We start from the raw sequence: 12,687 nt of genomic DNA on the forward strand, positions 1-12,687 counted from the left end.
GGTAAAGTTGTACCCAAAAGTTAAATTACTCTAAAATGATTCTGCAAAAAAGCTTGTTTCAAGTTGTTTCCAAATTTCCCCAAAAAAATCACAGAACAATTCCATTTTTGTGACTTTGAAGACTAAAAAAGTTTCTAAAAGCATGACAAGAATTAAATTTATGACCGTGAATTTTTGGGGATTCCTGTATATATTTTATTGATCTTTAAACTGTAAAAATGTGAGAAGAATCTAACAATTTTGGAAATATTATTCAGGAACTTACCATTTATCGTGTGCATTTGACAGTTCCTGATTGTTAATAATTTTTCATGCATTTTTAAACATCTGAGGTTAATGTTGTCATTCATATCCTTTGACATTTTGTTGGGATTTCCCAAAAAGTGAAGGCACAGCAACGGTAAAGATATATTCGCTGTTTAGAAGCCTTCAGAGCGGATTTAACGTTTAAATTGGCATTCTGTCAAGGAATTCAAACAACCCTCGATAGCTCAGTGGTTGCTTAGTGATAAAAGTATGCTACCAGGAAGTCTAGGACGAGGGTTCGATTCCCGTTCAGAACAAAAAGTTGGAAAATGGTTGTTTTTCGGCTATACAGTCAAGAATCAACTTATCAAGACCCAAAATGGAAGTTTCATCAAATAGAATAGTCTTAACCATCATAAATCCACACCCAAAGTTCAAAGAACTCCACAAACCTCTCAAACTATAAAGAACAAGAAAAATCAATTGAATATTTGCACAAAAGGCTGATAAACGATCATTTCAAGCTATGTCTGATTATACTTTTAAATTAAATCAATGAAATGAAGCAACGGACAAATTGAATTCATTCCATTCACGTCTCCCAGAACACAAAGGAATACAAATCAATTCCTTACAAGTCCGTGAAAAAAAATTAAAATGTCATTAAAGGTTCTTATCTCAAACTCACTTCTGTTGTCAAAAAGAGCATGAAAAGCTCTCCTCTGTAGGTGGTTCAATTACTGAGAATGGAGAAAAAAGTTCATGGAATTCAAGTTAAGGTAAACAAGTGTTTAGTCTCTTTCATACAGACAGCAACTTACGTCTCTGTCCCTCTCTTTCATCCATCCTGACATCAATTGAGTCTTGACAGATTACTTTGAGTTATTAATAATAAATTTATTTACATTTTTTGCAAAGTCATTAAGAATGTTTGATGGAATTACTTCTAGAATGAATTGACGTATCCAATAGGATTAAGAAGTTGTTCATTTAATGTATAAAACAGGATTATATGGGAGGTGATAAATACTTTAAGTAATGGGAGCAAAAGGTTAAATATCAGATTGTAATTAAACAGGTTTGAATATGTGTCATATAAGGGGATTTTCAAGGATTAATCAAGGCTTGGTGTGGAGACTGGGTGGAGTGGATATCTAGAGGTATCGTGGCTTATATTGGAAAATGTATCAGTGCGAGAATTAAGCCTCTTTAGCCGAATGGTTAGTCATCAGATCGGATAGGTGTAACTCAATTCTGAGAACTTGTGGGTTCGATTCCTACCGGAGACCGATCTGTCAGTGTGAAAGTTAGGCCTCTGGGATCGAGTGGTTAGGCAGCACACTGGATTACTGTTGACTCTGTTATGAAAACATGGGTTCGATTCCCACAATAAACAGATCTGCCAGTGCAAGGGAAAGGTCTTTGTGGCCTAGTGACAAGGCAACATACCGGATAGCCATTGAATCTGTTATGAATGTTGTGGGTTCGATTCCCATTAGAGACGGTGTATGCTTACTTCAATACGCTAGAGTTCTCAATATCCCTAATTGGCAGAAGATATCGAAAGATAGAGCTGTCTACAGACGTTCTTTAAATGCGGCAATGGGCCCCCGTGCGCCGCAGCCAAGGACGTAAGTAAGTAAGTAAGTTACTTCAATACAGAGTTGCATAATCACTATGCTTGAACTATTGATTCTTGAGACGATTTTATCCTGTAGCTATTTTGAATCCCATTATCGATGTCTAGAACTAATTAAAATTGATGCATTAAGATCCCATATTCTAATTAATGACACCTATTAACAACAATCTGATATAGCAATGATTAATGTCACTCATTTAATTTAGGAGCTGATATTCGATACTTTGACTTTATTGCTGTAGAAAATGAGGATGCAATAATGTCGTTAATAGTCATCGCAATATCAGCGATTAATAATGTGGAAAGAGAAATTTGCATTTTTGAAGGATGATTGCTGCATTTTTTTTCGATTTCAAGTTTCTCTTGAATTATTTATTGCTAATTTGAGTAAGTGATTCAGTTTTTGATGGATTTATAGCAGTGATTGGCAAGCTTTGTGCCGTAGTTCGTCAATTTTGGTTGAAATGCCATCAACCGTATGTCGTGCGCGGTTTTGGTCGAGGATTACTTTCAAGGTGTGCCTGAAAAAATAAAAGGTTGCGGACCACTGCTTTACAGTCTTCCAGACATAAAAGACTGCTAATCTGCCCCAATACCTTGATAAAATTGAATAGCAACCCTAATTAATAATCACATTCCAGACATGATTAATGCATGACCGCTCAACAAACAATTAACTTAGTACAATTAACTTGTACAAAGGATGAAACATTTTTATATATTTTAATATTCACCAGACATACAAGAAATTAAATTTTTTTCTGTGCTTTACAATAAGGAAATTTGTATGCAAATTTTGTCTCAAAATGTCATTAATGGCATTTATGTGGTTAGTTTTTCAAGGTTTCTAGCTTAAATCCTCTTAAAAAATTCCCAGAATGATGTTATAAAATAAGAAGTATGGACATGACTAGATACTCTAGTCTAGAGTTATTGTCCAAATCAGGAATTTTGAGGAACTAGATTCATATTGAGTTGAGATCCAATATATTTCATCAATTTTGGATTGTGTTCTATGGATATTTTAGGCGATTCTGTATGTTATACTCGAATAGCACAAATTGGGTTATGGATCAAATTTGGTTCCTAAGCAAGCTGGACACTGACTTGTTGTCAGATTAGATTTAAATCCAGCACGTACTAGAATCACATCGTCCTGATTGGTGGGACACGAAGGATTTAAATTGAATCTGGCATCAGAGTCAAGTCGATTTATATCTAGAACCATGCCAGATTCATACTGGTCTGACTGTTCGGACCAGAAGAATATACATCGAATCTGTCACTATGCCAGAGTCAAGTCGGCCTGATATCGGATTTTGGATCAATTAATTGATTTGTCCGAACAGGACCAGTGCCAGATGGTTCTGGCAAGGTCCAGGATATATACTTAGACGTATGGATTACGCATGGCATGTGCCAAATTCATATGATATACCTTTAGTATATTTTGAGAACGTCAAGGCAATACTGTATTATTTCTCATGATAATCCACTAAATTGTCGTCTCAATAGAATCATAGCAATGATTTCGGTACCAATAGTGCCATCCCAATCCAAAATCATGTACATCTCATTCCATTATGGTTGATTTTTATCAAATTTTGAGCTATTTGACTATTTTCTACATGACTCAATTTCAACGTGACGGATAACGCACATCGACATCCATTAGATCTAATAACTCACACTAATTACACCGTATCCGATTAATTCGACGTTAAATGACTATCGTAATAATCAGTGACTGATAATTTTTTCATATACTACGTAATTTTAGGCTATATAAATCAACAAATTGCACTTTTTTGTGTAGACTGACTACAAAAGATAATAACTTTATATAAAGCCCAATAACACGTGTCACTTACTAGTGTCACGGCTTTAGAATTTCAATTGACTTTAACCTTAATGTCAAGTGCAGCAAATATATGTATAATATGAGCGCAGCAAGTTTGAAGATCATTTTGAGAAGTGCTTTAAATTAATCATATGACAATTTATTTTAGATATGGCCTATTAGGTGCTAGCGGATGTGGAAAGACAACTCTTTTGTCATGTATTGTAGGAAGAAAACGACTTAATTCTGGTGAAATTTATGTATTGGGTGGAAAGCCAGGCACAAGAGGTAATTTATATTTCCCACAGATGTTAACTGACTTTGGACATTTGTTAACAGATTCATGCATGCTGACTATATGGACTAACAATGACATTTAAGATGTACAACGAACGTTTGACTTTTATGGACATCACTTCCTCAATTCTAAATTCTCAAATTTTTTTTGTGTCTTTTTATTAAAAAACAGGCTCAGGTGTGCCGGGAAAACGTGTTGGATATATGCCACAAGAAATTGCACTCTATGCTGAATTTTCAATTAAAGAGACAATGATGTATTTTGGATGGATTTTTGGTATGCAAACATCAGAAATTATCGAACGTCTTCATTTCCTGCTCAACTTTCTTGATTTGCCATCGGAAAATCGTCTTGTTAAAAATTTGAGTGGTGGACAACAGCGACGAGTGTCATTTGCTGTTGCACTTATGCATGATCCAGAATTGCTCATTCTTGACGAGTAAGTTTTGGTGCTTAATATTAAGGCTTATGTAATTTTGACATCCAATTTACTTCTTTTTATAGACCTACAGTCGGTGTTGATCCCCTCCTACGACAAAGTATATGGAATCATTTAGTTCATATTACAAAAGCTGGACAAAAGACAGTCATCATTACCACACATTATATTGAAGAAGCACGACAAGCACATACTGTATGTTTGTTGCCATTTTTTTATTGCTTACCTAAAATGGACATAACAATTGTTACTTTCTTATTTTAGATCGGTTTGATGAGATCTGGACGTCTCTTAGCCGAAGAGTCACCACAAGTTTTATTATCTATGTACCGATGTTCAAGTCTTGAGGATGTATTCTTAAAATTATCTAGGAAACAGGGACAACAACAACAACAAGCAACAGAGTTAAACATAAGGTATTAATATTTGTGGATTTATATTATGGCACATGAAATGGTACGATGGTGGATTATGATGATTCATGCCTGTGCTGTATTGAATTTCAAGAATTGCATTTTAAATCGAAGGATTAAAAATAAATCCATAGGATTAAAATTAAATCTGATGGTTTAAAATTGAATTTTCATAGAAACAAGAGTTAAGCAGTAACAAACGTCAATTTTCCACTTCCAGTAATAACATATCATTATCAGCATTGGCATTTGGTAATAAAAAGGATAATCCCGTGTACATAAGTCAAGAAAGCGGCGTTATAGGTTTAAATTTTCATCAAAGTAAAGAAGTCTTAATTAGTGAGAGTAATAATGGATCTACATATGGAGTGAGTAGCTACACATTTTGAAATACCTTATGAATTATTAATTGATTTTCTCCATACAGTTAAATGGAAGTACACCAAACTTTCCTGTTGCTCAAAATCAGTCAGCTATTGAATGTGATGATTGCGGCGTAGATTGCTGCAATGTAAGATATAAAGCCTTACTGTCTTAATGGATGTTTTATACTAACCTTGTATCCTTTTTTAAGATAACAACACGCGGTAAAATTCGTGCCTTGCTACAAAAGAACTTCCTACGTATGTGGCGTAATGTAGGTGTTATGCTGTTCATATTCGCACTACCCGTTATGCAAGTTATTCTCTTCTGTTTGGCAATTGGACGTGACCCAACTGGACTTAAAATCGCTATCGTTAATCGTGAAATGAATGCATCTGGTCAATGTCAATATGAGAAAGGATGTTCATTTACGAGTCTATCGTGTCGGTATCTGGATCATTTAAATTCGAGTATAATACAGGAATATTATGATGATGTGGAGTCAGCGAAATTGGCAGTTGCTCAAGGTAATGCATGGGGTGCGATGTACTTTACGGAAAATTTCACGGATGCACTTGTCGCACGTATTGCACTTGGACGTGATGCGGAAGATGAAACATTAGAACAATCGGAAATTCGTGTATGGCTGGATATGTCTAATCAACAGATTGGTATTATTCTTAATCGGGACTTGCAATATTCGTACAGAACATTTGCTCAAGGATTGTTGGAAGATTGTGATAATAATCCAAAACTTGGTGACGTTCCAATTCAATTTAAGGAACCAATTTATGGAACTAATGAACCATCGTTCACTGATTTCGTTGCTCCTGGTGTTATTTTGACGTAAGTTTGACTTAATTTGCTGTTGGTTAGCATTACTAATGATTGATTCCCATTTTAGCATCGTTTTCTTCTTGGCTGTTGCATTGACATCATCGGCTCTCATTATTGAAAGAACTGAAGGTTTATTGGATCGTTCATGGGTTGCTGGAGTCACTCCAACTGAAATTCTCTTCTCACATGTCGTCACACAATTCGTTGTCATGTGTGGACAAACAGCTTTGGTTCTTATCTTCATGATTCTCGTTTTTGGAGTTACCAATAATGGTGACATTTTCCTCGTAATCTGCCTTACAATTCTTCAAGGTCTGTGCGGTATGTGCTTCGGATTTGTCATTTCAGCTATTTGTGAACTTGAGAGAAATGCCATTCAATTGGCACTTGGATCATTCTATCCAACACTCTTGTTGTCAGGTGTCATTTGGCCAATTGAAGGAATGCCATATATTTTAAGGTGAGTGTCTATACTTGGAGGATTATTGAGTGATGATGTCTATCTACTAAAAGTGGAATTGTTGGTCAAAAGCTGTACCGAGCAGCACAATGTAGCAGAAGTCAAAGTCGAGATGAGTTCGCTACCTCGGATGGACAATAAGATATAATGGTTTGTTGCTAACTAGACCTTAGGTCGAATAATGACATATTTTACGGACCTTAGGCAGAGTTGCAAAACAGGCAACTGTGATAGGCAAAAACCGTACAAATTCTTGATAATTTGCAAGAAAAAACCATACAAATTATTAAGAATTTGAACGGTTTTTGCGTGTCTCACAGATGCCTGCTTTGCAACTCTGGCCTTAGTTCTAGTTATTAACATAGCATCATGTCTAGTTGCTCACTCGCGTACAGTTCGTTAAATACCGATTGAAGTTTGTATGAAATTTTATACTTCACAAGAGTTTGCAGAAAAAAAAATTCATCCAAATTTCGATCGATTTTTAGCGAACCGGAGCGAATTCAAATCGATTTCGCCCTGTACAATATATTTGTCGATGTGCCTCTATGTCTCCACTTTGAAGGCATGACTCTGAGTGCTCTAATGACTACGTAACGGCAAAGAATGAAATTTGTCGCATTGTGCTGCTTAGATAGATAATGACGAGTAAATTCGTCAAAATCCAACTTATTATGTCCATCACAACTTCCAAATTCCAGACATCATTTATTAACAAATCCTTAATATCCATTCTACTACCTAAACTAATCCTGATCTTTCAATTTTGTAGAAATATCGCTGTCGGATTGCCATTAACAATGGCAACATCTGCATTGCGTTCAATATTGACCCGTGGATGGGGAATGATGGAGTTCGAGGTGTACATGGGATTCGTAGCCACCGTTTCATGGATTCTACTGTTCTTGATCATCACTATGGTGTCCTTAAAATTAAAACAAAATTAAGAGAATTTTTTTAGCAATTTTATTAAAATTTTTTACTTCCAAAAATATTAAGTTACCCTTAATCCTGTTTTGTAGAAAATTTTCCTCTTACCCTTCACTTCCACCTATTGTTAATTTATTTTCAAATTCTCTTTGAATTTTTTTTTTTTATAATTTTTTTCATATAAAATTGTTGTTTTATTATTTTAAATGAAGCCTGACTGTTCTCCTTTATAACTTAGAGATGTTTTGTATTAGGATTAATGATGTAAAATTTACCCGGACTATAGGACATTCCCCCTTATCTTATAAACTTAAACTAAATAAATAAAAACATACCTTCCGTGTACCGCGCGGAAGTTTAAAATGTGGGATCGCAATTCATATAAAGCAATCATGTATAAGGGACAAAAGCATGCAATTATTTACTTTTTTCTATTCAATTTTAGTGATAATTACTGTCTTTTTTTTTATAACTTATTAGAACTGTAAAAAGAAAGAAATTTAAATGACAAAATACATAAAATAAACACAAAATAATGAAATTAGCACAGTTGGATGTTTCCAGCATATGGAAATTTTTTAATATTATGTGCGCATTTCATTCGAAATTTGATACTTTCATGAAGTATATTGTATTCATGGATGTAATTTGTATATCTTATAATTAAGAATGACAGCTAGCTTGGTGGACTTCGAAAGAACTTTTTATTTTTTTGTTTAAATTGCCACAAAAAAAATTATTTTTTATTTAAGAATTATTGAAAAATTTATAAAAAAATGATGAAAGAATTAAAAATTGAAATTGTTCGAGTTTTGATGGATGTTTTGGTCAAGGGTGTGGAACTGATGAATTGATCGGAACAGATCAGTTCCATATTCTTGGTTTTGGTATTGTTGGTAGAAGGCTTTGAAATTTGACTTGGTTTGTAGAGATTTACTTACTTGTTGTTGGTCATTCAGATCAATTGTGATCCATTGTTTCCATTAAATGGCACCTGACACTGATTCTATAGCTGACTTTCATCTGCTAATTTTAAAAACACAGTGAAAAAGTTCGGATCATCTGGTATGAATTAGTATTCAAGGCATACTAGATAAATTCTTTAAATTCGTTGGTAGAATTCATGAAAAAATCCTCAAATTTCTAGAAAAATTTCAAAATTCCTGGAAATATGCTACGATGTTCTATGATTCTGCTAGATAATCCACTTCCCACTCCGAATTGCAATACTGTCAACATTTACAATTCAGTTTCAATTGCTTTTTTTTCTAAACAAATTTCAGTTGTTTGGCGACGATTCTTTATTATTCTTCAAATTCAAAGTTGCTTTTGTCAACAATTTGTCTTTAACTTATCGTTGTATGAGCTATTCGGATATCACAATATTTATAGCCATAACAATGTAATTGGATATGATCCCGAGCAGTACTATTTAGCCGCACTAAAGGGTTTCTCGATACCGAGACCAAGACTATTTAGAGTCAAAGGAATTCCTGGATAGAAATTCCTTCGTAGTATCTATCCCGGCCTATGTCTGGTGAATTACATAACAACAGAACAAATGTTTATTAAAATTTAAATTGAGAATATGAACATGAACAAAATGTGTCTGAAGAATTTATTGAAACCAAAATTGCGGGAATTCCTTGTCGACATTACCTGCTACATCGTATGTTTTTCGTGGCTTATTTTTACTCCGAAAATCGAAATTTCCCGCATCGTGCCGTTTGGTAATGGAAAATATTATTAAGTATATCCCCAAATCAGCTCATGTTTCGTGATTGAGTTTAAATACGACACGATGCCAGAGTCACGTCATCTCGGTAAGGTTTCTGGAAACTCGGTTTCGACAAATTCTCGAGACCAACACTTTCCGGATAGTCGGAATTGAGAAACCTGACATCCCACTGCTACTATTTCCATGGATCAACCGATTTCTGCAGTTCGGGGTTTAAAGCTTTATGACGTCTTTGTAATACGTAATTGTATAAACAGATCATATGTTTATATTCGCTGTCTGCATTGACAGCACATTCGGTTAAAATTAAAAAAATCATTCGACAAACTTCGTCAATTCCCGAATTCTTCTTGATCAATAATTTTCAATTCAAAACAAGAAATTCATTCATCTTCAAAAAATAAATTGATCTTGTCATCATAGAGTTACTGATTCAGTATGACGTGATAGTTTGTGTCACCAATAAGTAGATATTTCCCCAGCATCATCACTTAATGACAATCATGAATTATATTGTATTTGCATATTTCACAGTTCATAAATGCTCAATGACTCATGTCATGAAATTGCAAAGTTCTATTGTTTCCGATCTATTGTTCCGCTGATAGCAAAGCCAAGTCGCATTGCCTTAAATGTCTAAATCACTCGAATAATAAATTTAGCGATGAAAATGAGAAAAAACTTTAATTTTTTTAAGAATTGGAAGTTCTATTGCTATTATCAAATTGTAAATAAGCTTAAAAAAACTGTAAAATTTTAAAAATAATTGATGGATATGAGAAAAAGTATATAAAATTCTAAAATTCTTTTTTAAAGGAACAAGAATGTGTTTTATTGTGTTCTGTTTATGCACAGTTAACCGCTATCTCATAACAGACAGCATTCATTGTCATAATTGCTCATTTCACAGTTAATTTAATTAAATATTTAATTTCTTTTACAGATAGCAGAGTTGTTTAATTAATGAGTCATCCTGCTTATCTTTTTGTGGCTTACAAAGTAAACTTTTGAAATTGTTTCAGCTTCCACAAACAGAAGATTGTCAAATACCAGTTGAAAACCTTAGTACTTCTAAGGTTCTAAAGAGAAATACACACTTTTCCAAAGTATAGACCGAGTGAGACTCGAACCCACGTCCTCTTGATTACATGTCAGCGCTCATACCTACTAAGCTACCTAAGGTTGCTAAGGAATGTGGCACAACTTACATTACTTACTTCGCTGGTCGAACAGATCAATTGCAATCAATGAACTTTCTTAGAAGTCTCCTAAAGGTGGCTCTCCCTAACATACAAGAAGTATGCTCACATTAATGATCACATTCAGAGCATGCTTATTTCATACAAATGAACATGCTCATAAAAGTGTGTATACTCAGAGTATGCTCTTTGTCTGTTAGGGTCTATCACTAGCTTACGTCTCCCAATTGCCGATACCTAACGACACCTTCTCACAATGAGTTCTTGGTTTTTCCTCGCGTTCTTTTGCCATCAAATAAATCTGAAATTAAGGCCTTATTTAATGGAGCTTCCACAACATGTCCTGTGTAACACAAAGCAGACATGAAACCTCATCCAGAGCTCAATGAACAGCTTTTTTCGTTGTATTAGATCAGAGTTCAAATTTCGAAATACCAATTTCCAGGAGCGTAACCAGAAATTTTTTGAAAGCAATCTTGTATTTTTCGTTGAGTATTTCTTCACAAAAACCAGAGTGTGGCTTTCTCAAAAATGACCGTTAAATTTTTTTAAAAATTTTTTTTCCGTAATATTTAAATTTTTTTTTGACCGTTACTTTTACTTTTCTTTGTAACGTAAATTTTTATTTTGAAATAATTTGAGTTCGAATTGATTTAATGTCGAAAAACTCGAATTTGAGACGGCTTTTGACAAAAACCACAAATTAAAGATCTTTTTCCAAAAAATGACCACTTCTCAAAATACTTCTGCCTATATCCAATGATTATTAGTGAGATTCTGATTTTCGATTTCGAAGAATATTTATTACTTAATAAAGCTTGTTGGTGACGTGAATATTTTTTCAAAAAACAGATTTAAATTTTTAAAGAGACATTTAAAGACATTTGAATATAAATTACGCAGATCTAACATCGTCGATGATGCTTGAGGATATAAAAATTATTTGCTTGGTAAATATTCATATAACATCTGACGAAATTTTTTCTTCTTCATATCCAACAATATAGCGCCAAAAATATTGATTCTTTTTAATTTGAAACGTTAATCAGCTGTAAATATTTACAGTATCAGTATTGAAAGTGAAGATTCAGCAATGCGAGAGCCAAAAAGATGTTTCATCTGCAACATTTTTAAATCTATTTAAAAGTAATTACGTATGCAATTACGTGCCTATACAACTCATGTGATAAGTAACAAAAAAGTCTCAAAAATGCGACAAAAATAATAAATTTTGTCAGTTGAGTCGTGTGCTTCTTAAGACTCCTAATTAGAGCTTGCAACTTAGTGGTAAGCCTCGACCGAAACAGCACACGGTTAACGGTTCGAGGATTTTTCAAAAATTTATGGCAACGCACAGGTCACCCTACACTGCCAAAGCAAATTGAAGAACTTTATCCAAAAAGAATAAGCAGCAGCGGTGTTGACCCCAAGCCATTTGATCACCATAAAAAATTTTAATACATCTCAAGTACATCTTTTCTTCAGACCAAAGACCCGATTTCATAAAATTAGATTTTCTATCTATAGATCTTGAAAGATGAGTCACGCGACTTTTTTAGTTCCGATTTGAATATTTGTGAATGAAGAAAATTCTGAAAAAAATTTTATTTTTTCTCCGAATGAATTTTAAAACTTTGCCAAAAACATCAGGAATATACATTAACTAAAAGATGTGAGAAAATGGTAAATGAATCATCAAAATATTGTCATATTCATATTTTTAAAAAGAAACGTGAATCTCCTTTTTTGTTACGCTTATAGCATTTTGAAACGTGATTAATTCGGTAACATTTTGTAGAGTTGGGAAGACTCCAATGTGGATACACCTCCACTGGAGTCTGGACTCCATTGAAGGCGACTTCACTTTTTTTCCAGTCAACTACATTTTTTTTTGAAGGCGACTTCAAAGTGGACGCGCATTTTTTTTAACTTTTGGAGACCGGAGACTCACAGTCCTGCAAACCCTGAAATTTTCTAAGGTGTTAAGATAGTTGTGGGAACACTAGTTGATGCCCCATTATGTATAGTTACTTGTTGGATCAGAAAATTTTAAGATATATTTCTTGCGTCACGGCTCACCTTGGTGGTAAGCCACGAATGAAGCTGCATATGGAGTCATAACAGAGAAGGTTAGGAGTCCTAACAACCGCATGCCATATGCGGCTTCGGTTGTAGTTTACTACCAAGGAGTGTCGTAGCGCCTCTACTAGAGTCTGGACTTCAATGAAGGCGTCTCGACTTTTTCTGGGCAGCGCCTCCACTGCAGTCCGGAAACAAAATTG

General features: G+C 34.2%; 1 protein-coding gene across 2 annotated transcripts in view; it reads left to right on the plus strand.

The window, feature by feature from the left end:
- Positions 1-9,972, plus strand: part of snu (ABC-type transporter snustorr) — a 56,513-nt gene extending 46,541 nt beyond the window's left edge. For both annotated transcript variants that reach the window (XM_070650362.1, XM_070650370.1), the window contains 9 exons: positions 3,898-4,016; positions 4,198-4,465; positions 4,531-4,660; positions 4,730-4,881; positions 5,099-5,246; positions 5,306-5,389; positions 5,453-6,087; positions 6,146-6,538; positions 7,311-9,972. In XM_070650362.1, the coding sequence (XP_070506463.1) occupies positions 3,898-4,016; positions 4,198-4,465; positions 4,531-4,660; positions 4,730-4,881; positions 5,099-5,246; positions 5,306-5,389; positions 5,453-6,087; positions 6,146-6,538; positions 7,311-7,485 (2,104 nt within the window). In that variant the 3' untranslated portion in view covers positions 7,486-9,972. The remainder of the gene's footprint in view (positions 1-3,897; positions 4,017-4,197; positions 4,466-4,530; positions 4,661-4,729; positions 4,882-5,098; positions 5,247-5,305; positions 5,390-5,452; positions 6,088-6,145; positions 6,539-7,310) is intronic.
- The last annotated feature ends 2,715 nt before the right edge of the window (positions 9,973-12,687 follow it).

Source organism: Chironomus tepperi, unplaced genomic scaffold (assembly GCF_022539635.2).
Source record: "Chironomus tepperi strain 1889 unplaced genomic scaffold, CSIRO-AGI_Ctep_v1 contig_37, whole genome shotgun sequence".
In the NCBI taxonomy this organism is placed as follows: Eukaryota; Metazoa; Arthropoda; class Insecta; order Diptera; family Chironomidae; genus Chironomus; species Chironomus tepperi.